Raw genomic sequence first — 27,886 nt, 5'->3', positions numbered from 1 at the left:
TCCCTGTGTCCCGGTCGTCATTTATATTCCCTGTGTCCCGGTCGTCATTTTTTTAGTTTTTTTAGTTTTTTAGCTTTTTTACTTTTTTTATTAGTTTTTAGTTTTTTTGTAGTTTTTGCCTTTTTTTAGTTTTTTCAGTTTTTTTTTTAGTTTTTTATTGGTTTTTACCTTTATTTTAGCTTATTTTTCAGTTTTTTCCTTTTTTTTAGTTTTTTTTAGTTTTTAGTTTTTTTAGTTTTTTACCTTTTTTTAGTTTTTTTAGTTTTTTTAGTTTTTTAGCTTTTTTATTTTTTTTTATTAGTTTTTAGTTTTTTTTGTAGTTTTTGCCTTTTTTTTAGTTTTTTTTGTTTTTTAGCTTTTTTATTAGTTTTTAGTTTTTTTTGTAGTTTTTGCCTTTTTTTAGTTTGACAACTTATTTTTATATATATAGATAGTTTTTTTTTTTTTACTTATGTCCTGGTCGTCATTTATACTCCCTGTGTCCCGGTGCTTTGTTGATTGCTAATCGAACATTCCTTTTGTCCTGGTCGCTTTCTCTTTGAGTGTCGTCATTTATTAGTTTTTTCCTTTTTTTCTTTTTAGTTTTTTATTGGTTTTTACCTTTATTTTAGCTTATTTTTCAGTTTTTTCCTTTTTTTTAGTTTTTTTTTATTTTTTATTTTTTTTAGTTTTTTACCTTTTTTTAGTTTTTTTAGTTTTTTAGCTTTTTTACTTTTTTTATTAGTTTTTAGTTTTTTTTGTAGTTTTTGCCTTTTTTTAGTTTTTTCAGTTTTTTTTTTAGTTTTTTATTGGTTTTTACCTTTATAGTTTTTTTAGTTTTTTAGCTTTTTTATTTTTTTTTATTAGTTTTTAGTTTTTTTTGTAGTTTTTGCCTTTTTTTAGTTTTTTCAGTTTTGACGTCACCTGATCCAGTTTTTTCAGGTGACGTCACCTGACACATCCATCCACACATCCACAGACAGACAGACAACTTATTTTTATATATATAGATATATATATATATATATATATATATATATATATATATATATATATATATATATATATATATATATATATATATATATATATATATATGCGTGTGTTTTGTCAAGTGACCTTGGAAAGAATACAAGTAAGCTATTCTCTACAACCGTGTTAAGATTATTTTCCAGAAACCTAGGCAGGGTAGGAAAAGAGTTCCCGAGAAATACTGTCACTGGTATATCGACAGGGAGGCCCGTTTAATTTCCAAAGAGATAACTAGAGATACTAGTGATGACCCAGATTGGGTGCACCCTTGGCCTAGAGTTTGGCCCGTTTGATCGTCCGATCACGTTACCATACCCTGGAGCAGGGTATACCGTAAAAGGGTACTAACATACTCTATGTTTACGATACAGTAGTTTTAACCACGAGGCATTCCGTTACAATATTTGGCACCAGTGAGGCTTTCCCCTCCGATAAGTGGTGCAGCACCATTTCCGCGCCAATATCTGGTAACAACCGTGGTTACCATTCCAATGTCTGGTTGCAGCAACTAAAGGACCTATCAGTAACGCTGATAATAAAAGAATCCGCGTTTTCCGAAAAGACGATTTAATTTAGCCTACACAGTAGCCTATTGTGAGTACATATAAAAAATTGCGAGAAAAAGAAGGAATGAATTAAAAATTTTGAAAACCTGAATGGGCATCGCCTAGTTAGCATAAAATAAAATTTTACGATTTAGTATATCACACAACTACGGGTGGATTAGAAGTAATAGGCTATAAAAATATTACGAAGACCTGAATGGGCCTTGCCTAGTTGGGACTAAAATAAAAATTTATAAATCAATAAATCACGCGACTAATTAAATTGGGAAAATAATCAGCAAATCGAGACTTAACAGTTTATCACGAGATAGTACTAGAAGTACAGTTGACCATTTGAAGAAGGGTTTTGATGATTAACTGAATTTTGAAAAAATGGCGGATGGACGGAAGATTCACATAAGGTCAGAAAAGGAAGAAGAATTAATAGAATTAGACATGAATTCGAAAATACGAGAGAACATGAAATAGAAACAGTGGTAGTAATGCACGAAGAAATTTGATATATGAAGATAGAGGAAAACAAAACCAACTCATCGCTCAGATGGTAGGCAAAATGAAGGGGTGTTGTGGGTAAGAGAAAATGCAGATAGAGAAGGAACAGACTCAGAAAAAGAATTAAGAGGATATAATGAAAGAAGGAACCAAAGTAGACCTACTAGTAGTAGGGACGGATCTAGAAAAAAATCTTAAGGGGGCACTGGACCAAGGTCGCCAAGATGATGAGGTGGACACCAAATTGACAAGTTTATTTTAAAAAAGATTCAAAAACGAATGCAGAACGGAATAAGGGTGCCAGAAATATCTTGGGGGAAGGGTTACCCCCCCCCCTTGATCCCGTGGATCTGTTCCTGGCCTAAATTACTTGTAACAATTTCATTCATCTAATTTCAGCCAAATTAGATATATGATTAAAATAAACAGATAGATTTATCACACGAAAGTCATTTTGGGCCATTCGCTATTCAATTAGTCACAAAACTAAAATTAAGAATTTTTTTGACTGGGGAGGAGACAGGGGCAGTTAAAAAAATTCCTCCTTAACGTAAATTAATGTTGTAAGTCGCCTTATCATACCCCCATCATTGACACCCAGAAACCGTACCCTAAATCGACGGGCTCTTAAAAAAGATAAAAAAAAATCTGCCGGAAAAAGAAAAACACAATCTGGAGATGAAGACCAAGGGCGCCAATGTGACTCGAGGTAGGCACCAAATTGACAAGTTTGTTTTAAAAATGATTAGAAAAAAGAACCGAACAAGGGTGCCAGAAGTGTCTTGGGGGGAGGGTCACCCTCTTTGACCCCATGTATCAGTTCCTAGCCTAAATTGCTTTTAACTCTTTCATTCATCTAATTTCAACCAAATTAGCTATACAGTTAAACTAAATAGATATATTTATCACACGAAAGCCCTATTGGGCCATTCGCTATTTAATTCGTCATAAAGCTAACGGAACAAGGGTGCCAGAAATGTCTTGGGGGAGGGTCGTCCCTTCGACCCCATGTATCTGTTCCCGGCCTAAATTGCTTTTAACTCTTTCATTCACCCAATTTCAACCAAATTAGCTATACAGTTAAAATAAATAGATATATTTATGACACGAAAGCCCTATTTTGTCATTCGCTATTTAATTTGTCACGAAACTAAAATTAAGGATTTTTTTTTAGTGGGGAGGGGGCAGAGGCAGTTCAAAAAATTCCTCCTTTACATGAATTAATTTTGTCTTATGATACCCCCATCATTAACGCCCAGAAACCGTACCATAAATCGACGGGCTTTTAAGAGAATAAAAAAAATCTGCCAAAAAAAAGACACGATCTGAAGATCTAGTAAGCAAGTTTAAATATATAATTAATTTTTCCTGAAAACGAGTTTTATCTTATAATTTATAATTCGTAAAATGATCGTCTGAGCAGTTTCATGACTGAATCTCTAACAGAACGAGCAAAATCTTGAGAGCAGATTAAAGTGATGAAACAATGCCGGTTGATTATATAACTTTAACAAAATGGAATTATAATCAGTTAATAAATTTTATAACCAATGTTTATCCCTAGCATTGTAAAATAGCCATTTTACAATAGCCATGTAAAATATACCCTTTACATTATAGGGGCGAATTTCTTTCTCGAAATCCCTTATGGTTTTAGACATTAAACAGATAAGCAAAAAAAAAAAACTCACACTCCTGCTGTCAAATTAACTCGCTTCCTATCAAGGATGCAAAAATTCAACTGATCGTAACATGTTCAAATAATGTCTCTTACAAAGACTGATGTTCTTTCTCAGAATTGACAATTAATGGCAAACCTCGCCCTCTTAGGGAAAGAATCACAGTTTGGTGAATGCACAATCTATTTAATCACTGCAAAAATCACTAAAAATGTAATTTCCATTCAAATGAGCTACAACTCGATATTCAAGAACCACTTGTTTAATGCAATCATCTGTGGGGAAAACAAAAGAAAAAAACATACATCAATAGTATATTTCTGGGAAAAAAACATATTTAAGATAGAAGCTTGAAATGTCTACCATAGGGCTCTCTGATATACTGAGTATGAGATTTTCATCAAGATTGCTCAACTTCATTTGAGTATTTGTTCTTCTTTGAAAATCAGTCAAATTTTATCAAGCTTATAGCTTTTTACGGGCACCATTAACCTTGATGAATGCCACCTACATATTTTTTGAATCAGCATCGAAAGACAATTTTTTTATGTATTAGTTTCTATTAAAAATACTTTTTTGATGTTTTAGAAGTTTGTAAATACTTACTTAGTTTTCTACTGGAATTGCTTGATGCAAAATAATATTTACAGAGCATCAATCTAGAGTTCTTACGCTAATTCGAAATATTTTTTGTCGAGAATTGCAGGAACTGAAATTTCTGCCTTCTTGCTTTATTGTGAGTCAACTTGTTCATTATTCAAACAAGTAAAAACTTCTTATGAAATGACCCAGAATGATACACCATCTACTATTCAAATACAATCAGAACTAAACCCTCCCCTACTGACTAGAGTATAAGCAAACAGCCTGAAAAATTGGATCAAAACAGGCAACCCCTCTGCTTTACCACCCAGGGTAGTGGCCCTGTCCCCTCTGAATGTAATTTTTTATGTTATGACAAGACAGTAATTGATGCTATTTGTCAAAGTAATTTGTATTTCTAATATGAAACAAGAGCTAAGAGCTCATATGGCACTTGTGACGAGGCGAGAAGAGCTAAGAGCCAAGAGATCATATGGTATGAGCTCTAACAAAATTCTACGAATCAATAGACTGATTTAAAAAGGAAAATAAGAGGCTTAATGCCGGTCAAGATTTAAAATAAGAGCTGAGTCACAAAGTCCTTCTAAATATCAAAATTCATTAAGATCCGATCACCCACTCGTAAATTATAAATACCTAATTTTTCCTCTCCCTTTTGCCCCCCCAGATGGTCGAATCTGGGAAAACGACTTTACTAAGTCAAATTGTGCAGCTCCCTGACACGCCTACCAATTTTCATCGCCCTAGCACGTCCAGAAGCACCGAACTCGCCAAATCACTGAACCCCTCCCCCCAAAGAGAGCGAATCCAGTACGATTCTGTCAATCACGTATCAAGGACATTTGTTTATTCTATCCACCAAGCTTCATCCCGATTCCTCCGCTCCAAGTGTTTTTCCAAGATTTCCCCCTCCAACTCCCCCCAATGTCAAAAGATCTGGTCGGGATTTGAAATAAAAGCTCTGAGACATGAATTCCTTCTAAAAATCAAATTTCATTACGATCCGATCATCTATTCGTAAGATAAAAATACCCCAATTTTCATGTTTTCCAAGAATTCCGGCCGTCACCAGATCCGGTCGGGATTTAAAATAAGAGCTCCAAGACACGATTTCCTTCTAAACATCAAATTTCATTGAGATCCGATAACCCGTTCGTAAGTTGAAAATACCTCTTTTTTCTAATTTTTAAGAATTACCCCCCCCCCCCCCAACTACCCCAAAGAGAGCGAATCAGTTCCTATTATGTCAATCATGTATTTGGGACTTGCGCTTATTTTTCCCATCAAGTTTCATCCCGATCCCTGCACTCTAAGTGTTTGCCAAGATTTTAGGTTTCCCCCCCCCCAATGTCATCAGATCCGGTCGGGATTTACAATAAGAGCTCTGAGACACAATATCATTCCAAACATCAAATTTCATTAAGATCCAATCACCCGCTCATAAGTTAAAAATACTTCATTTTTTCTATTTTTTTCCGAATTAACCGGCACAAAAGATGGTCGAATCGGGAAAACGACTATTTCTAATTTAATCTGGTCTGGTCCCTGATACGCTTGCCAAATTTCATCGTCCTAGCTTACCTGGAAGTGCCTAAAGTAGCAAAACCGGGACTTTAGGTCTCCCCCCAATGTCATCAGATCTGGATTTAAAATAAGAGCTCTGAGACACAATATCATTCCAAACATCAAATTTCATTAAGATCCAATCACCCGCTCATAAGTTAAAAATACTTCATTTTTTGCGAATTAACCGGCCCCCCACTTCCCCCCCAGATGGTCAAATCGTGAAAACGGCTATTTCTAATTTAATCTGGTCCGGTCCCTGATACGCTTGCCAAATTTAATCGTCCTAGCTTACCTGGAAGTGCCTAAAGTAGCAAAACCGGGACCGACAGAATTGGCGATTGCTATGTCACTTGGTTAATACCAAGTGCCATAAAAACATAATAAAAGACATGCTCTATACAATTATTGTGTTGCGAGAGCAACACTTTGGTTTTGTCGTAGAACTCTTGCCTGGGGCCAAAAAGGATGGTTTTTGCTTGTCCTTGAGCCAGAGCCTAGTGTGTGAAGTGAAGAGGAGTTGTATAGCCTATGTCAGAGAGGACTATCTGAAGTTATGCAGCCAAGCTTTCGTTTCATCAAACCATGTTTCTGCTTTCGAGTGGAAAGCTCCGTTCTAGCAGGCACCAGTTTCAAATTGAAGATGGACTAAAATCTACAAGTGTTAAATATATGCGACAGTTACCCTGCCCCACAGCCAATATATCTTCTTTGAGTGATAAATAGAAAAAATTAGAGAAGCAAAAAAGCGGCATTTTCCCACGGGTCCGAAAGTGTTGCCATCTATTGTTTCTACCCATTTCTGTTCGTGATTTCAGCTGAGTTTATCGTTCAGTTTTTCGCACTTGGGATTGCGGTAGAGAAATGGTATCAGATGTGCCTCTTAAACTTTAAAAGTTATCCCATTGCTAAAGAAATTAGAGTTTATCCTTTGCTCCTTTCTAAGTGGTGACGTTAGAAAGTTGGCCTACGGCAAAAAAGTCAACTTTTGAACTAAGACAGATAGATTTTTTTTTCGACGGCAGTCGATAGCTTTTGATGAGCTGATCAAAGTATATGTCATCCATTTTTTGTACAAAAATTCCTTCATGAGATATACCAGTTTGAAAGTTTAAAGGGGTTGACAACTTCAGTAGTAAGGTACACACTGAAACCAAAAATAGGCCGATACCAATTGTGAGACATATAGGGGAGTTGTAAGCAACAGTCGGCTGTTAGCTCATAATCATCCTCGGCAATGAGGGGTTCGCAACTCTTACTAGTTGGTGTACCTATTTTTTGTTTCCGTTGTATTTGACGCAGCCATGGTCATACAAAAGGTACGAAATGACGTCATTTATTATATCAGTTGATCATAACATCTACGACGGTTCTTAAGTGTTTTTCCATAGCTATATTCAATCAATTTAGAAGAAGTGGAAAAAAAATTTAGACTGCACCTACTACCAAAGGGACAACATGGTTTTAGGGCAGCAAACAAAAATTATTTTTCAGTCTTAATTATTTTCAGAACTTATATTTACATTTTCAACTATGAAAAGAATATATATTGACACAAAGAATAAATTTGTTGAGTGCCTCTCAGACTTGGAGTAAAAAGCTTTTGCTTAAGCTGTAGCAAGCAACATGTAAGTTGTTGTTTTCACCGTAAAAACGGAGTTATTATTAAGAGTTTCTTGTCATTTTCAAATTCCCACTGTAATTGGTACAGTGGTACAGTAACACCCCCAATCATCTACATTTCCATCACTAGATTGTCTACACTTTTCTTACAAAAGAACAATTATTTTCAGAGAACACCTTTATTTATAACAAAGGTGCGTAAAACTTAAGATGCTTTAGCTTTTTCTGCTTCAGCTCTCAGTCTGTCCTTCTTGGTTGGTCCCATAAAGGCAGCCTTATCAGCAGCAGTTTGAAAGCGACCATGACCAAACTTGGAAGCTGTGTCAATGAACTTCAAAGTGATCTTCTCCAAGGCAGAACGTTTAGTTTGTGGCACAAGGCTCTGAAAAAACACGCGATATTTTAGTGTCAACAGCAAGGATCGAAAACAATTCCTTCAAATAGTTGCATGATCAGACCTATCATTTATTATCAGAGACATTCAAAGAATGTAGGTAAATCGGCTATAGATATTCATCATACGTGAGCAAAGCAGAGGTTAAGAAGGTACAAATAACAAACGAGACAATATTGAGACAAAAACAACTATTGTATTTTAGTGTTACCCAAAAATCAACCCAATCTGTTCTATAAAATATTGCAAATTGACCATGGTGATGGTTATAATCTACTTTTAGAAGAGACTTTTAAAGAGAAAATTATGGGTCTTGTATCGATTTAAATATAAATACGTCTAAGACGTCAAGGTTAACATGCAATTTCGACAAGTTCCACCAAAATTACTTTATCATCATCATCAACGCCATGACACTTTTGATTTAAGATAAAAATTAGAAATCATAAGCGGCCAACAGTATACTGCTGAATTTAAACTGAGATGCGATTACTGAGTAAAAAAAATTTCTATTCCGGGATTAAATTTTAATCTGGAAAAATAAAACAATACTTATTCTGAATTTCCAGTTCATTCAGAAAAATCTTTCAGCCAAGAATTCACTAGTTATAAAAGGGGCTTGTTAATTTCAGCCGTTGGTGCTGGTATTTTATTAACGACAATACACGATATCTTGCTGTTAAGAAATTAATAATTTTATTGTTAACTAATGAGTGGTTATATTTGAAATGAACATATTTAGCTGTGATATGGATAGTCGGAAAAGAGCTAGATTGCGCAATTAATAATTCTTCAACTTCTAAGCAACTTTATGCAGTGAGAACAAAAGATAAATATCAAAGACAAAGATAAACAAAGAAAAACAAAGACTAAAAAAGATAACATCAATAATGAAAACATACAGAAGTAATTACAGAACTAATGTTAAATAGATGTCAGACACGTTATTTATAAGCAAATTAAAGGCTTTGGTGCCATAAACTAACAATATAACTAAACATATAATTATAAACTAAATACTATAAACTAATTTAAACATAAACTAAACTATATAAACTAAACTGCTATAAACGTGGGTTATTTGGTGTCAAAATCGGAAGTTAAAACTTCAAATTTAAGTTAAGGATCCCTATGCATCAACATATAAATAAAAAAAGCTCCATTCAAAAAAATATTTAATAATTTTTATATTATAAAGAACTACGAAATTAATTACCTTTCTAAGGGTAAGAACCCTCTTCTTCGAACCAACACAGCATCCCTTTATCATGACAAAATCATTGTTGACTTCTCCGTAATGAGGGAAACCTCCCATTGGTGTAATACTTTTCTCAGAGAGGTCATATTCAGTCGAGGCATTGTTCTTGATTACCTTAAGACAAAGAAACAGACATTAAAAAACTCCAAAATCTTTTTGTGAAGATTGAGAAAATACTATAAGATCAGACCTATCATTAATAATCATTGGATATCAAATAACGTCGGCAAAATGATTTCATCACAGGAAATGACTCTGGCTAAAAAGATTATCCCTAACTCCCAAAAATAATCCTGATGACTGACTCAAAGTGAGCGATCCTTAAAATCGCAGCAATTTCAAATGCTCAAAAAATCCACCACTATGTAAAAGGATTCGGAGAGAATCATTCACCAATTTTACAAAAAAAAAAAGTTTGGTTGACCAGTTTTTTAATAGTAGTGTCAATCTTATGCTTCTTTCAGAAAACTTCAATTGACAGAGCAATATGGTGATGACACGTGCCTGTTGTAAAACCATCCAAGGTTGTTAGAACCCATCTGCAACCCCCAAAGACTCTGATACATCCATTTAGGATGTATATATATATATATATATATATATATATATATATATATATATATATATATATATATATATATATATATATATATATATATATATATATATATATATATATATATATTACTCAAGCAGAATACAACATCCAGGGACGTTTGTAAATAAGAGCATTTGACTAGCAAAAGAGAATCAAAATTAAACTGTTTTACTTAACGAAATTATTTACGAACAAATGAGTTCAATAAAGCAAAGTAATGAAAAATCCTTCATTTAATGCTGAATTACAACATTTTTTCAGTTTGAAATACATTTTTCAAATATTTGTTTACATTTAATGTCCAATTTTTTTATTTATCGCACAATTAGCACGTTTCAACGAACCGTTAGTAATGCAATTTTATAACTTATATCATTGATAGTGACAATTTCTAGAGCGAGAGCAAATATTATAAAAGCATATGAATCGTTTACGGAGTAGACCAGAAAATTGAACTATCTCAGCCCGTGAGTGAATTACACTTGAGCTTGTAAATATATAACTCCTTCGTCACCTGGGAAAACTGTAGAAAATTTTAAGACGCACGTAAACTTAATTAGGAACATACATTCCAGAACAAAACTACTTAAATATTTTTTTGATAATACATGTTTCAAAATGTCAGAAAATCTGTTATGATCTCTGACAACAGTTAAGCAACCATGCGATGTCAAATATGGTTCTGCAGATTAAAAGATCCAGTGATCACATTGTAAGAAGATTCAGAGATACCAATCCACGGATCACATTGTCAGTTTATTAATCTGAATTTTAAAAACCTCTTATGTAAAAATACTGAAGCTATTAAATAACTAAAGAAAAAAAGCTAAATACCTTGCCATCCTTGGTGTGAATACCAGCACCAATTCTGTAGATTTTCTTATTCATTTCGGTACGATGGTGGTAACCTTTTTGACCAGCACGGGCAACAGTGAACTTAACACGACTTGGATGCCAAGCACCAATACAAGCTACTTTTCTTAATCCCTTGTGGGTCTTGCGAGGAAGCTTCCTTGTATGCCAACGTGAAGTAACACCTAAAATGTACCAAGTCACAGAAATAGAAAATAAGCGTATGGTTCGAGCTGACGATAAAACTCATTCACAATGAGATCTAACTAACGCTAAAGTTTTAGAAACCGTTCCATTCGATAACAAGATTAGCTAGGATACAAAACTAATTAAAGCCAGCAGGGAAGTTTAATTTCTACGAACTGTTCCAGATGTTTCCTTAAGGTTTATTCAAAATGAGACTTAATTGGAACTAGTAAAATGGACTTGTGAATGGACCTCAAGCCCATCAAGGAAGCTTTTTTACCTTTTAGTATCGAGAAAACTGTTGAAAAAATTTCTAAACCAACAAGTTTTAGTACAAAAAAATTGCCTTGTAAGACATACAAAAAAATGACATGAATTTGCCTGACAAAATAATGTATCTGACTGGTAAAAATCTGACTGGACATTCAAAATACTTAAGCTTAAATTGGGCATTGGAAATCAGACATCAAATATAAGTTTCTCACGTTAATACAACAAGGAATGATGGTTCTAAGATAGTAAGTAGAATTATTAGTTTAGTACGAGTTTTACAAACGGTCAGATTATTAGCTGTCAGGAATATTATAGTTGTTCATTTAAAACTATATATTAACATTTTACTCTAGATAATAAATGGCTCTACTGAAGCAGCAACATCAACCGATTATTTGTCTCCTTTGCCTCCCCTATGAACAAGCTTCGCTGTAAAGTTTTTTTTTTGGTTACTTGGTTTTATTTCCAAATTCTTCCATATAATACTAATAAAATCAGTCCACCCAAATCAACAGAGTACGCCCTATTATCTTGAAAAATACCAAAGAACGTTTTTTTTACATTTATGTTTCCTATTTCAAGATAAAGATACTTTATTTAAAGATAAACAAGCCAGTACAGTGCTAACATATTACTTAATATTCCACGTAAAAAAACGAGTTTATCATTTTCTTTGTATTTCTTGTAGTTACGATTACTAAAAAATTTCTTCAATTCAAGAATATTGTTAAAGAAAAGACACAAGAACCTAAGCGAAAATTCAATAGACCCAAGTTTTAATGGCAGATAGACTTCATCCAATACAAAATACATTTTAACCAATAACAAATACAGTGATTTTTAAGAGGCCTTTAGACATTTTTGAAGCCAGTAATAGTACAAGTTGTTGAACGGCCACTTACGACGTCTCCTAAATTATGGTTCTGGCGTTTTATTACATTGAAACAGGTTTAATATACCCCATATGCACAGAGGAGAAAAGGACTGAGAGAAAGAAAAAAAAGAAACATGTGAAAAAATATCTCTCATAAATATTAAAACCTCGTGGAAAATCTTGTGCTTGCTCTCCTGAAAGCTCGGCCGTTGCAAAAGTAATTAATTAGTAAAAATTCAACGGAGGAGATCTTATTTACCTTTGTATCCTTTACCCTTGGTGGTGCCAATTACGTCAATATTCTCATCTTGAGCAAACACAGCAGTAATTGGGATCGGCTTTTCCAGATGATCACGGGCCCATTTAACCTTGTCAGCAATAGTACCACCATTCAACTGGATTTCCATAATATGGGCTTTCTTCTGTCTTTGACGGAGGAGTTTCATCTAAGAGGAACAAAAGGATAAAACATGCTTCTTAGGCCAAAACCAAACTTTACTCATTAGCATTAATTCCGAACAAGAGCAAAGAGCTCATATGGTATGAGCTCTAACAAAATTCTGAGAATCAATAGATTGATTTAAAAGGAAAATCAGAGGCTTAATGCCGGTCAGGATTTAAAGAGCTCACGATGTCCTTCTATATATCAAAATTCACTAAGATCCGATCACCCACTCGTAAGTTATAAATACCTAATTTTTTCGAATTATTCCTCTCCCTTTAGCCCCCCAGATGGTAGAACCTGAGAAAACGACTATCAAGTCAATTTGTACAGCTCCCTGACACACCTACCAATTTTCATCGTCCTAGCACGTCCAGGAGCACTAAACTCGCAAAATCACTGAACCCCTCCCCCCCCAACTCCCCTAAAGAGCGAATCCAGTACGGTTACATCTATCACGTATCAAGGACATTTGCTTATTCTATCCACCTAGCTTCATCCCGATTCCTCCACTCCAAATGTTTTCCAAGATTTCCCCCTCCAACTCCCCCAATGCCAAAAGACATGAATTCCTTCTAAATATCGAATTTCATTAAGATCCGATCACCTATTCATAAGATAAAAATACCCTCATTTTCACGTTTTCCAAGAATTCCGGTTTCCCCCTCCAGCTCCCCCAATGTCACAGGATCTGGTCGGAATTTAGAATTAGAGCTTTAAAGCACAAGATCCTTCTAAATATCTGATTTCATTAAGATCTGGTCACCCTTTCGTAAGTTACAAATACCTCAATTTTCAAAATTACCCCCCCCCCCCCAACTCCAAAGAGAGCAGATCCGGTCCGGTTATGTCAGTCACGTATCTTAGACAGGTTTTTATTCTTCCCATCCAGTTTCATCCTGATCTCTCCACTTTAAGTTTTTTCTAAGATTTCTGGTCCCCCTGCCCCCCCCCCCCCAGTGACGCTGGATCCTGTTGAGATTTAAAATAAGAGATCTGAGTTACGAGGTCCTTCTAAATATGAAGTTTCATGAAGATCCGATTCAAGGAACTAAAACTTCAACAGTTTTTATTAGAAGTTTGGTGGCAATTTTTAACGTATACGTGGTACTTTCCGTTTCATTAGCATAAAATATCAATGGTATATACAGCAGCTACTCTCGCATAATGTTCCAAAACTGATTCTGTTTAAATAAATTACAGTCAAATAGTAGAGACAGAGAATACCGAGTATATTTTTGTCAAAATTTAGTTATTTCTGGCTAATAATATTATCCAGTCCTAGCATATTTTTTTTCGCAAGTGTCTATATGTATTTTTAAACCAAAATGGAGCTAGATAGTGCTCAATAGTATCGCAACTATGTTAATGTTTTCATGAAAGAATTGTTGATGATCAAAGCATACAGCTATTTCTTGACTAATGTAACTCAGCAACTTAATCCGTCAGATTAGGGGCATGTCATTGATCCTGAGGAAGTTGTCTCTTGACAGATTTTTATAAATGTAGCTTGCATGGTTTCTCCCCTTGGTAACAGCCAATGCGGCTACAAGACGAATATGGAATATGCAAACCTGACACCACTCCCAATCGGGCTGATGAAATATTTTCTATGACACCGTGACTATGGGAATATACCATATAAATGGCTCCCAGTGCCACTGCTCTTCAGTCCTGTTCCGATCAGTCCCATAGGACCAAAAGGAGCAGATCATCTGAGTAGTGTCAACTGCAGATCGAAACTAATTAATCATACCAATGTTTAGACCAGGTAAGTAGGAATGAACAACTCAGCAACAGTTTATAGAATTTCAATATTTAAGTTTCTGTTAAATCAGGATATATAGAAAAAATTACTAATCCGGTGACAGGCGAATATACATCCATTTTCCCCCAAAAATCGGAAAAAGTCGTTATTTCATTCATCTTTCGAAATTATAATTTGGCAAACTGATGTATTTCAACAGTATATGGCTAAAAATGTCACGATACTGACCAAATTGGTATGTCTGTGCTTTATAATACTATTAGAATCGAGCGATACTCAGAAAGCATTGTTATTTTACCATAAAAATAACCAAAACAGTAGTTAGCAACCGTCATAGTTAACGGAGATCTTGACATGTGAACCCGTGTTGCATCGATTTTAATGCGAGAATAATTTAAATATTTAAATTTCAAATTTACAACAGTTGAAAAACAAAGAACACAAATCAAAACGGTTGTAAGGTGCTTAGTAACTAGCAAGTAATATAGCAGACATGTTCGAGGCGGCAGATAATACTGGATTAAGGTGAAATAAGTATTTTTCGAATAGTAGACTAGTTTTTTACGGGATGTTATTAATAGTTTTCTCATTTTTGTTCTAAATTACGCAACGAATTCTTAATAAACGTAACAAATTATATAATTATGAAACAATTTACCTCACGAAACGACCTTAAGGATTTATCAATGTTATTCTGAATATTTAATACATTTCAAGATTAGTTCATCTCAACCAATTGTAATAATACAAAATGTTACAAATTAAATATAAAAGCCAAGAAACTTAAATATAAGAAAGCTAAGAAACGAAATGTAGTTCGCATGGTTTCCCCCCTTGATCACAGCCAGTAAGGCTACAAGACGGTAATGGAATATGCGAACTTGACGCCACTCCCTGAAGGGTTGGCGAAATTTGTTATTCGACACCGTGGCTATAGAAATATACCATACATAAATGGCTTCCAGGGCCACTTGCTCATCAGTCCCACCTCCATCGATCCCGAAGGATTAACAGAAGCAGGTCATCAGAGCAGTGTCGTTATAATTCATCTTAAACAAATGATATTGAAGCAAACTTGAACACAATTTTGATTTCCACTTAAGGTAGAAATTGGGTATTAGACGCACAATTACCGAATTCTTAATTCGGAAAAAATATTGCAATTTTGTATTTTTTCACTATAATCGAAAACTATTGACGGGAATTAATTTTGGTTAGGTGCATTGATAAGAGGCTTAAAAAGGCTTAGAAAAGAGATATTGCAAATAAAAAAACGCTAAAACAAAATTTTGTTACAAGCTGACCATGCTTAATTATAATGCTCTAATTACATTGCTTTATCCCTGTGCTGAATAAGAAATTGATGATTACTGTTAGCCCAACAAGGTAAAATATCACTAACATCAACATGTCAATTTATCTCTGAGGAGATTTGCCTGTCTAATATTTTACCGTTCCCGTTTGTATCGACCATTTCATAGAAATTACGAAGTAAACCATTCCTGTACCCTTTAGGAAAGATGAAGATCATGGAAGGTGTATCCTGTTAGATATTATTAGCTCACTAAGAGATAACCAAAACTGTAGGCATACGAATTTCGAATGCAATAACGCCTAATGCTAATCTTTGAAAACAGGTTTAATTAACCTAAATGAGATAAATAAAGCCACAACCCAATCCAGTAACCTTCCAAGAGGCAAAAAGGTCCTTTTACACCCCCAATTCTTTGCATACATTGTGCACCAGAAGAGTCAGTTGCTACGGAACCCCCCCCCCCTGAATGGTATTCAAGCTTAAGAACAACTATCTAATTTTGCTCTGGTTTCCTAGAATCAAGGTTTTCAGTATTTTTCCGTAGTATATTTGCCACAAGTTACTAATAAACTATAGGCCGTTAAATGTTGCTACAAGTTATTAATAAAACTACTAACAACAACAAAATACATTCAAGACTTACTTGAGTATGGGCGATGACACGAACAACTTTGCAATATCTTTCGATTGCTTTCAAGTCCTTTTCGATCATCTTCTTTCCAAGGTCATCTTGCCATTTTTTGCTTGTCTTGCTAAAAGCCTTCTTCTTGGATCTATACCTTCAGGAGAATAACTTGGTCAAAATGGTCTCATCGCTCATACGACCGAGAGGAGACCTCTAACGACCTTGGACCAGTTCTAACTCATAGGCATGACCCAGCGGAGTGAAAAACTGGCGCGTTTGGTAAATTAATACACATAATAAAAAGGAAGATAGCATATTCTGTGAAAATGGAACATTTTTACTCCTTAAACTTAAAAAGAACATAAGAGCCATTGATGGATACAACTGATGTTCACTTGATTTTTTTTAACTGCTTTTAACTTAAGTTGACTTGCTTAAAATACTTCAACCAGTTATTGACAAGCAATAACTATTATTGAGTAAGTACTGGACAAGCTTTAAAATAATTTATCCTTATTTAATACTAGATAGCAAATAACTTCTGAAGCAGAAACATCAATCAGTTCGCCCTAGTTAACTGGCTTCATCGAACACTCCTGAAGAATAGATACCATTGAGCAGTTTCATCATTTTGACGTTTTTGCTTCATTTTAAAAGTTAGTGCTTTATTAAGACCTTTGATTGATTTCCTCTTTGACGTGGAGAACACAAAAGCAAATACTATGTTGAAAATTTATCCTCATTATCCCTTCAAAAACATTAATACCTGAACTATCTGCTTTCCCCCTTATTTTATTTCTCAGGTCAAAAAAATCTTCAGTATAAAGAGTTGTAAATATAATGTGCCAGAAACAAAGCATGAGATTTTAAGAAGAATAAGACTTTAAACTGTAGGCAAATATCAAGAAGCATGAAAATGTCTGAACCCTAATAAATTGCCAAGGCCTTTTTGCCATTTCTGACTCGGGTAAGAAAGAGGATTGACTCGGATAAGAGAAATAGTGCTAGATTTTGGCCTAGGAATGACGAAGGGACGGATGATAGATCTATCATCCAACAAATCTTATCTATCAACAAATGACATCATTTTTATACAATCCTAATAAGGTCTTATGCCAGATTTGCCTCTCACTCAGACTATCTGTCTTCGCTTTTTCTGCAATTAGCCATGGAAAAACCCAGCAAAACCCTCTCAATGTGTAAAATTAAGCATCCAAAGGGAAATTAGCAGAAGTAAAAGGTGAACTAAAGAAGGGGTTCTGGAATTTTCTACCCATATCCAAAATAATACACCGTAACAAATGACTTAATGGTTAGTTCCAAAAAAGCATATTGTTCATAAGTTTAAAAGTTACATATCAAAGAATTGTCAGATTTTCAAAAAGGGGAAAATATACAAAATATAAGTGATCTTAATGAAAATTACCATTACATTCAACATTTTAGAGAACCCTGATGTATAGGTTTCCAAGATCGTGTCAGGAAGTGTTGAATTTTACAGTTCTTTCCCAGAATGGATACATGTTTATTTTTCCTTTTTTCCATGGATGCGTGTTTATTTTTTTCCATGATTGATCACAAACCGTTGATCCTAGAAGCTCGAGAGTGCTAATTTGAATGGAAATTATAAGTTCTAGTTTTCTTTTACCGTGACCAAAAATTAGGAAAATAGCTTTTACCGCTATTTTGTGACACCAAAGTACGATTTTGCCCCAGGGAGGACCAAGTTGTTATCGATTAAAAATTATGAAATAGCAAATCCATTCTTGTATCAAAAACCTATATTTTGAGCTTTCCAGTTGCAATGATGTATAGTTTTGACTTGAGGAGTTTGACATACAGGGTTTGATAATTTATTGAAAGATTTCTTTACTTATAAACTATTGCTTGCTGATTTGGAATATGTTGTTCCAGTCAGTTTTAGTAACGTTTGCATTAAGTAAAACGCTCTGATTTGGGAGTGTGATTCTGTTATTTGAATTAAATTTCCGGGAGAAAAATGCTAAGGCCGTAAGAACCAGTCTTCAATTTGGCTTCACAACCTTTTGTAATCAAGCAAACATTTAAAAAATTTCAAGTTCCTTACCAGTTCCTATAGAAACGACGACGAGCATCTTCACCAATGTGTTCTGCCCAGACAGTCCTGAGACCCTTCAAACCCTTGGGTGTTTCAACATAACCAACCAATCCAATGATGACCATGGGGGGTGTTTCAATTATAGTTGTAGCTTCTAGGACTTCTTTCTTATTTACTTTAGAGCCAGGCTTATCGACATCACGAACAATATGGGTCATGCCAGCTTTGTAACCAATAAATGCAGTTAAATGAACTGGCTTGGATGGATCATCACGAGGGAAAGACTTCACTCGACCTCGATGACGGGCTGCTCTCTTCTTTGGGTAAAAACCCATGGAGCCATGACGTGGCGCACTGAACTTCCTGTGAGACTGAAAAAAAGTTATCAAATCATAACTCAAAAATTTGCCTAGAAATCTACTAAGTCAATTTTTAAGACGAAATGTAATTCACAAAACCAGTGACTGCAAAATTGGCTCAATACTAGATAATAATCACTCAAGTAACCAAATAAATTACTTCAGCCAAACAAATATCTTGAGCACAATTTTACAATCAACTGTCAACTGAAACGACTATCATCTTTCTCAGAATACTCCCTGCTGAAATGTACGCTCATCTTTTTTTTGGGGGGGGGGGGGGTATTCTTTTATCCATTAATATTCTTCAGTGTAGGTCAATTTACTAAAACACCAAATTGTAAATTAAGATTAATCAACCAAGAGTAAATTTTGTAAGAATAGTTTGGACACCCAAATTTAGAGATCATACCTCAAAGGTTCTGATAAACAAAATCAGAAGACAATTTCAATTAAGGCTTGAGATTTTAATCAACATTTTATATAGATACATTAAAATTTAGACAATAGATTATCAATACTGCTCTCCAAAAGTCACTAACTGTTCAGTTTGTTAGGCAGTGAAGGAATCATTCTTTTATAAAACAAAACCTTTTAAACTGAAGTTGGCATCATTCCTTAGTCAAGAAATTGGAAATGAATAGGAATACAACTTTCTTAAGAAACAGGTCTAAAAAAGTCCAGAAAATCAGTGTCTTGGTTTTAAACAAATTACACACCCCTTGGACTACAGCTAAAATTAGTAGCACTTTTGTTTCAAACCACTATCAACTTTTTACATGTGTTTACATTTGTTTTTGATAGGATAATAATGGGGCAAAAGATCTCTTTTAGGGAAAGATCACTTTTCTTTGACATTCCAGAAAAATCGAAGTTTTTTGACTACCCATATTTTACTATAGTATGATGCAATGTGAGGGTAGTAACAAGAGCCCCACCTTCTTGGTGAAATTTTCACCAATATTTTGTCAACATAAATTAAAACTTAGTCTGTTTTGACAAGCAATTGAAAAGAAAAGTATATTTAATATTTGTGATTTATAGAACAAATATCAAGCAACAAATGTTATTGAATAAACCTGCAACACTGGAAGGATATATACATCAAAATAGGACAATTATTATTTCCAAAAAGAGGTCCTTGTAGGTAAGTCAATAAACTAATAGTTCAAGTGTTTGATCTAAAATAATTGTAATAATAGCCATACTGATACATAGCTTAGATTTTAACTAACCATTGATATATACAATCCTTCTAAATTCCTCTTTGGTAAGTGTAAGGGGTTAAGTTTTACAAATAATTTTTCTCAATTGAATACTGGTTTTTACCCCATCTCCAAACAGAGAGGTGGAAAAAAAGACTTTGGGACGAATTATACACAATTGAGATTTTTGATTGTAGTTGAAATGGACAGCTCAGTCAGCAAATTTGCATCTTTTAGTAATCACTGCATGAAACCTACAGGCTCCTGAACCTTAGCTTTCAGATGATGTGTACAATTAGTGTTAAAATTTTCAAATGGCATAATTGGTATGTGTAGTGCAGGGTTATCGCTAGAGCAACGTTCTAACTAGCCATGGCTTGGAAATGGCGTGTATTATCAGGGTATTAAATATCATAACTAAGGATAAGGATCATGAAATAGTGGATATAATGATACTATGTTTATTATATCATAAACCAATGATAAGAATTATGGTCACATAACAGCTTCAAATAAGATTTGCTAAGAACAACTATTATATTTAGAAAGAACATTGAATTTATGTTAATGCTCTTTCTTAAGTATGAAGTTTCATTTTCTGACAAAACACTCCTAACAAACAGATAGTCCCAGATAACACTAAAAAATATACAAAACTGAAGAGAAATTTTAAACAATCAGACCCTTACATTAAAATATGCAGTATGTTCCTGTCAAGCACCTTATAATATTTCCTTTCTTTGTTATCCAAATTCTAAATAATTTATCTTAAATTACAGCTTAGAGCAATAAAAGGCTTTTTCCATGTGTAGCCCCAAGTTATTTTCATTGTTTAGTGACTGAGTGCAGTTGGATGATCAGCAGCCTCCCAGTTGAGTTCACACACCCTTGAGGACCACTCCGCATCCATCCTTCAATTGAAAATGTCAACAGGTTTACCAGTAACTCTATTTGGAGAATTTATTCTAATTATTGACAATTCTTTAGGAAAAGAATTGTGTGGACTCTGGTTAAGGTAGTAGGTTTAACAAGTTTCAGCTGGTGACCTATGGTTCTTGAATTTGACCAACAATAGGGAATAATGCTGGGTGCATATTGACCTCCATTAACTTGTAGGTTATAATGATTTCACCTCTATCTCTCCAGTATACAACTTTTGGGAGTTTACTCCAGTAAATCAAAACTCAGTCTATATACCACCAAATCAATCAATCCAAGAAGGGGAATGTTGGGCATTGACAGAAAAGCAACCACAATATTTAAAAAGAGCATAAAATAAGAAGTATAAAGGTAGCCTATTAACCTAATTCTTTTTATTGCTACATTTTCTTTAAGTGATCACTGACAAAACTGATAGCTTTTGTGTGTGAATTTGGATCCAATTGCCTTTTTATACTTTTTCTTAATATAATAGCTATTTAAATTTAAAATATAACATTAAGCATTTTATGGACCCTGAAAGATGACACTTTTTTCTATTTTTGAGACTAAAATAAGGTCAAATATTGGCTATAAACTTACTATTTGATTATAATTCCATTTTGTTAGTCATACACCTAAGATTTATAGGCATTGACTAAGATTCAATTGAGTTAATATTTACAAACCTCTTTCAAATTATGATATTTACTTTAAGCCATTAACATCATTCTTGTTTTACCTATGTACCCATACATTGAAATGACTGATTATATCAACCAGAAAACACAATAGGAATAGGCTAATATTATTTGGGCTATATATTGTGGTGGGTCTGTAGTTGACATGTGTTAAACTACAATTATTTAGCATATTTTGAAGTAAGAGTTTTTTAACCTTTTCAATAAACAAAAATAAGAAAAATACCACTCAATGCCCTGTTCTATGCTCTTTACAAATATAATATTTGCTTCTATTGCAAATTAAGCAAGATACCACTCAATGCTTTTTATGTTCTTTACAAATATAATAGTCACTTACCACTACTGCAAATTTTTGAGCTCTATTAAAGTTGTTTTCATTAAAATAATACTACATTTTCTCAGTGCAAAATTATTTATAATAGGGTTAGGTTATGTCAGAAAGTGCTTGAATCGGAATTTGTGGTAGAAGCAATTATTATGTTTGTAAAGCATCAAAAAAGGCATCAAGTGCTTTGTTCACTTTATTGGTAAGTCAATTATATGAACTGCAAAAAATGTATTATGCTCTTTATGAATATAATAAATGCTTCTATTGCAAATTAAGTGAGAATACCACCTGATACCTTTTTTTATGTTCTTTACAAATATTATAATCATTTACCAATGCTGCACATTTTTAAGCTTGCACTTTAAGCTCTTAAAAATGACAAATTTTCAATTTGCATTTTATTGGAACTGTTTTCTTGGTTGTATTCAACAGAATAATACTACATTTTCTCAATGCAAAAATTATTTATAAGGTTAGTTTAGGTTAGATCAAATAAAGTGCTTAAATTTGAATTTGTCATAGAAGCAATCATTATTTTTGTAAAGAACATAAAAAAGGCAGTAAGTGGTATTTTCACTTTACTGATAAGTCAATTATATGAACTGCAAAAAATTTACCCCTAAGATTATTATAAATAATTTTGGCATTCAGAAAATTTAGTCTTATGTTGAAAACAACCAAGAAAATAGCACTGACAAAACGTAGCCTAGCATTATTTTGTCAGAAAATGACCAATAACTTGTACTTCAATTGAAAATTTGTCATTTTTAAGAGCTCAAAAAGTGCTGAAATGTTAATTTTATGATAGAAGTGACTATTTTATATGTAAAGAGCATAAAAAAGGTATTGAGTGGTATGTTCACTTTATTGGTATGTCAGTAATATAGACAGTCATATATTTACTGAATTTTACCCAATAAAACAGTTTTCAGCATCACAACTTAGCTTAATCTCAATTTACAAGGATTCAAGGATCTGCCAATATATTTCTTTAATTCAGAAAAAAAACATTTATATGGCTTAAAATTCCACTCAAATAACATAAATTCATTTTCAGAACTAAAATTAAAGAAAATTAAAATTAAGGCGAAATGTTGTTTTATCAAAATTCAATAGGTTTAGACCTGTTGAGTAGCCTAGGCAAATTCCCTAGACTTAGAAATTGGAAGGTTAAAACAGGAACTTATTCCCAGGGAATATTTATGGTCCTGGATTCATTGGACCTACTGCAAGTTTCAAGTTCCTTACTAATCCTGGTAAAATTCTAGTTGAGTGACTTCTTGCTATCTCAAAAAGGGGTTAGGGTAGGAAAATGAAACTTTCAGGGATGGGTCTACAGACTAAACTATATCCCAAGAAGGGAAATTAAAGTACCCACCCTCCACTTCTTCTCCCTCTAGAGAGCCATGAAATTTGCCTACATGACAGGTCTATACCTATTGAAATTTTGACAAAACAACATTTTACCTTAATTTTCAGTCACTAGTTGCTTTTTCTCTGCCTTTAGTTCTGAAAATGCAATTCCTGTTATTTGAGTAAAATTTTGAGCCATAGGCTATGTTTTTTTTTCAAAATTTAGGAAATGTATTTGCACATCTTTGAAACCTTACAAAATGGAATTGAGCAAAGTTATGAAGCTGAAAACAATTTTTTTGTACTTCAATTAAGCAGAAGATCTATTTTGCAAGGTTTCACTTTTATAACACATTTTAAAGGTCATCAAAGGTCTGGGCCTTCTAGAAGGAGGAGTGGAGGTAGTTGCTTCAAAATATCTTCCCAGGGCATACTTTAGACTGTAGATTCATCCCTGAAAGTTTCATTTTCCTAACCTAACCCCTTTCTGAGATAGCAAGAAGTCAATCAACTAGAATTTTATCTTAATCCTTTCTCATGATAGCAAAAATAGCCAAACTAGAATGTTACCATATGGTAAATAAATAATCAAATTTTGTTTTTTTTTTCTGATTTTGCAATATTAAGATATATCCTACAATTCCTCAAATTAATCAGAATGTGTTTTAAAACCTAGTCAGATAGATCAGAGGCCTATAATCAATAATTCAATTTGTTTTTAAAGCCTGAAATACACTAGGTTAATCTTTCAGTCTTCTAAACCTCAGGAATATCCAATAGAATGAGTGGAGAAAGGGTGTTGAATAAAACCTACCCAGTGTTAAAATGTATTACTAATGATTCCTGAATGTTATATTCCTCTGACTCGACTTAATTCTAATTGGGCAGCGTCTATTGTTAAATTTTAAGTCCCATGTAAAATCATTTCTGGCTTGGTATTAGCAATTTGAACCACATTGTCTAAGCCTTTTGACGGAGACTAATTTGAAAACATACCAACAACTCTTTTTAAGAGTTTTAGTCAATCTACAGGACAATTTTTAAACGATGTAACCTACGTGAACCACCTTACATCAGTTATTCAACTTCAGTTAATCCTCAATAAACTAACAGTATAATATGTGAAACAACGATTAAACGAGATAAATATTAGAAAACACTCACCATCCTCTCCCGGCAATTGTTAAAGCAGAAATGACATGATGGTGAGGAAAAGACACAGGATGTCGGTTTCTACTGAAGAAAAGAAATAGTTGCAATAGAAAACATACGAATGAGCCGTCAATGTGGATTAAACGCTCGTAATTATTCACAGCAAGCCGTCTTTTCTTACCTGCATTTAAATAAAAACAAGTTTTTTAGTTAAGAAAAAGGAGCAACATTAAAACTTGAAATTAGTAGAAATTACTATGTAAATAAAGGGGTATATCTCTCCCTCAATACCCCTCTCTTCACGCTTGCACTTCAAGCACTTTTAAAAATTTCCTTATTCTAATTAAACGTTCCTTGTGTTTCAGGATTCGTTCTGACACACTTCGAATTGATACAAAAGGCCAAGCTCTATCTTAAAGAGAGGTGCATTGAAAAGGAGACAATCCCATTATATACAGAATAATCTCTGTTTTTTTTTAAGTTTTAATGTTGCTCCTATCCGTCATCCCTCCAAAGAAATCTTTCTCCAAGTAAAATTGTTCCATGGTTTCTGGCGTAAAAATTCTCTCCCCCGGGAAATTGCCCCTGGTCCATCTTTGCTGAAAATTACTCCAGAAGATTTATCGCTCGTAATTCTACCTGAAAAATTCTCTTTCAGCATACTCTGATTCAAAATAATGTTTGTTTTCTATTTAATTTCTTATCTTTTTTTTGTTCATACCGGAAATCCCGGTATCGTATTCATATTCGGAAATTTTCCCCGACCCCCTTCCTTCTCCAATGAAAATTTTTGCCGCAGACCATTTTCCACGAATAATTATTCATGGCGATAATATTCATGGAGGATTTCTCTTGTGGAAAATCCCCCAGAGAATTCTTGCCCCGCTGAAAAGATCCCTAAGAAAATCTCCACACGTATATTGAGTTGCCAAAGAGAAACTAAGACAAACAAAACGAACTTTGTATATGAATTATGGCCCCCTCCACTTAAAATGGTTCCGTTAAAAGCGTTTACCCAGAAACTTCCCTCCCAACTGAAAATTTTCCTCGAAGGAATTTCTCCCATAAAAATATATGTACACTTCCCAATAATATATACTATATGTAAACAACGGGCAAATTTTACAACTTGCAGACCTTTCCCCATGGTCTGGGGGCCCTAAAAGACATAGTTATTGGTCCTTTCAACTATGTTGAACAAAATAGCTATCTTGAAATTTTGATCGGCTGACTTTGGGGAAAAGGGGGCATGGGAGGGGGGATAGTTGCCCTCCAATCTTTTCGGTCATTTAAAAAGGGTGTTCGGACTTTTAGTCTCCTTTTAATTGAACCCTCTTCCAATCTTTTCTGACCATTGGCTTGGTATGATCCCCTCGAACAAGAAAAAACGCGCATCAGTGAAGTTTCTTCTGGCAATAAAAAAAAAAACAAAAACAAAAACAAACAAAAACAAAAACCAAATTTCACATCCTGCGAGATGGGAGCTAGAAACTCATACAGAGGATTTTCTGATACCCTGAATCAGATTATGTGGTTTTCATTAAGATTCCTTGACTTTTAGGGGGTGTTTTCACGATTTTACGAGTATCGGGCAAATTCTTGAGGCTCTAAGTTTATGGTTGATATCTAACCTGCATAATAAGCCAATTCCTCTGATGTATCTTTTGATATGAAAATTCCCTTTTTAAAGTTTCGGTTACAATTGGTCCGAGTTGCTCCTTCCTTATAGTTCGTTACCGCGAAGTGTTTGAAAAGTACCAATTGCGAATACAAACCGAAACTGACTAATTAGTCTGCTGGCTAGTTAAAATCTTGACTGAAAAAGCGAGACATTTAAAAATGGACACTTCCACTATCCAGATGGACTTACCTCCGTAATCTGGCATTGTTAATTGGATTTAGTTATGATTCTGCGGGGTTTTCAAAAATACTATGTATTTGACGAAATTACCAATTTACAAAATAAAGAAGGCAGTGAAATTTATAGGTTATTTTCAAGTCATGAGCGATAATTTCATTTTGACGCTAAAAACCACCAGCCAGAAAAACTTTCAAAACACTTCCGAAATTCACTTTCTAAGTCTCTTCATAATTAAGGGCGCCCGCAAATTTTCATGACAGGGGTAAGATTCTAAATTTTTTCTAAGGCGGATTATGATTTGGAAAAACTGTTTGTGTTTTCCAGAGAAGCATATTTCTCTCCTGAATTTTTTCATTAAATATTCAGTAATGCAAAATTCTTATTAAATTTTGCATTATAATTTTGTAATATGATTAACTGGCATGTTTAGTCTATTAAATTCTGCACAATCATTATCAAATTGGGAAAAATGAAGGTAAATCACGAAATTTACGAAAAATAATAAGTATTAATGTATTAGTTAATCCATAGTTCCAGGTTCGTAGTTATTTCGTATTAAAGTAAATACCTATTAAATCAAAATTTGCACCTGGAACGTACTCTTGGTCTGCCTAAAATACGTAGGATATTCATTTATTCATTGAATGCTCATCATTCACATAACATGATAAGAAGAAGTAGAGGAAAAAAACACAAAAACAAACAAAAGAAAAGCACAAGAAGAAGAAGAAACCGATTGTTGCACTAATTCTTGTCATAGCAACGACATTTACGGCAAAAGATAAACCATGAACTAGTAACAGATTTAAAAATTCCTGCACGATATAAGGTCATGACACATACACACATAAATACAAAGTTCTGAATAAGACGAAGCAAAAAAATAGACAAAAAATGATAACAAACAAATAACAACAACATAAGTAAAAATAGCGCAAAATACGAAATAAGCAATTCAGAAAAAAAGGCATGGACTGCTGAAATAATACAGAATACCACTCCTGGGCAGTCATATTCACTTTTTTATTGTGTTTAGCTATTATTCTAGCTGCTGAAATATTCGGATCAGTAATTTTAAGCTGACGGACAATTTTTATGTTGCTTTCCCAGGGTGAAAGGCGGAGTAAATGTTTTGCAAAACGGAAGAAGAGTGAACGGAAGATACGTTAAATTTTAGCTCTTGACGTCATAACTAAGTTATATAGTCCGTCCTTGTCAGTCCCCGCTCTTAAAAGAGCCAGCATGGGCCTTTGAACCTTTAGGTGTGACTGCCTAGTCCATACCCAGGCAAAACAAAACTTTTGGCACCATAGCCTATTCTTTATCCTGGCTAATTTTTACTTAAGATTGGATCTTAGTCTTTACTTTAATAAAAAAGACTAAGATCTCTATAGCTGAAAGAAATTATTAGTTTCCTAAGTGGAATGTAATTAACCTTCCCTCTTGGGTAAAGGAAAAACAAAACACAACGTGCAAGACTTCGGGTATACAAAGCATCTATTGCACCAAAGAATCTATTACCCCCCTTCCTACAACTATTCAGTAATATTGCTCCCTCCTACATAGGCAGGCTAAGGACTTAACAATCAGGGGGAGGGCAATGGTCTGTTTGAATAAAATTTTTAGAATACGAGACTGTTAGATAAGTCAGAAAAAAAGTATGCCCGCGCAAATATGCGGTGCAGAGCACTGCAATTTTATTTATTTACTTATATCTTTACACGGTTGGTAATAATGATATTCCAAATAGGCTTATCTGTTGGCACGCTTCCAAATATTTGACTAGGAACACATCGATGGGAGAGAA

The 27,886-nt window shown here is 33.9% G+C and overlaps 1 protein-coding gene across 1 annotated transcript; it reads right to left on the bottom strand.

The window, feature by feature from the left end:
* Window positions 1–7,697: 7,697 nt before the first annotated feature.
* Window positions 7,698–24,363, bottom strand: LOC136030086 (large ribosomal subunit protein uL3-like). Its single transcript, XM_065708749.1, has 7 exons — window positions 24,231–24,363; window positions 18,209–18,570; window positions 16,141–16,276; window positions 12,232–12,418; window positions 10,622–10,824; window positions 9,148–9,303; window positions 7,698–7,919 (listed from the first exon to the last, which is right to left on the bottom strand). The coding sequence occupies exons 1-7, from the start codon at window positions 24,231–24,233 to the stop codon at window positions 7,743–7,745; spliced, it is 1,224 nt and encodes a 407-aa protein (XP_065564821.1). The 5' UTR covers window positions 24,234–24,363; the 3' UTR covers window positions 7,698–7,742.
* Window positions 24,364–27,886: the final 3,523 nt, after the last annotated feature.

This window comes from Artemia franciscana, chromosome 8 (assembly GCF_032884065.1).
Source record: "Artemia franciscana chromosome 8, ASM3288406v1, whole genome shotgun sequence".
NCBI lineage: Eukaryota > Metazoa > Arthropoda > Branchiopoda > Anostraca > Artemiidae > Artemia > Artemia franciscana.
Note: the sequence above shows the minus strand (reverse complement) of the source record. Positions and strands in the feature narration are given on the sequence as shown.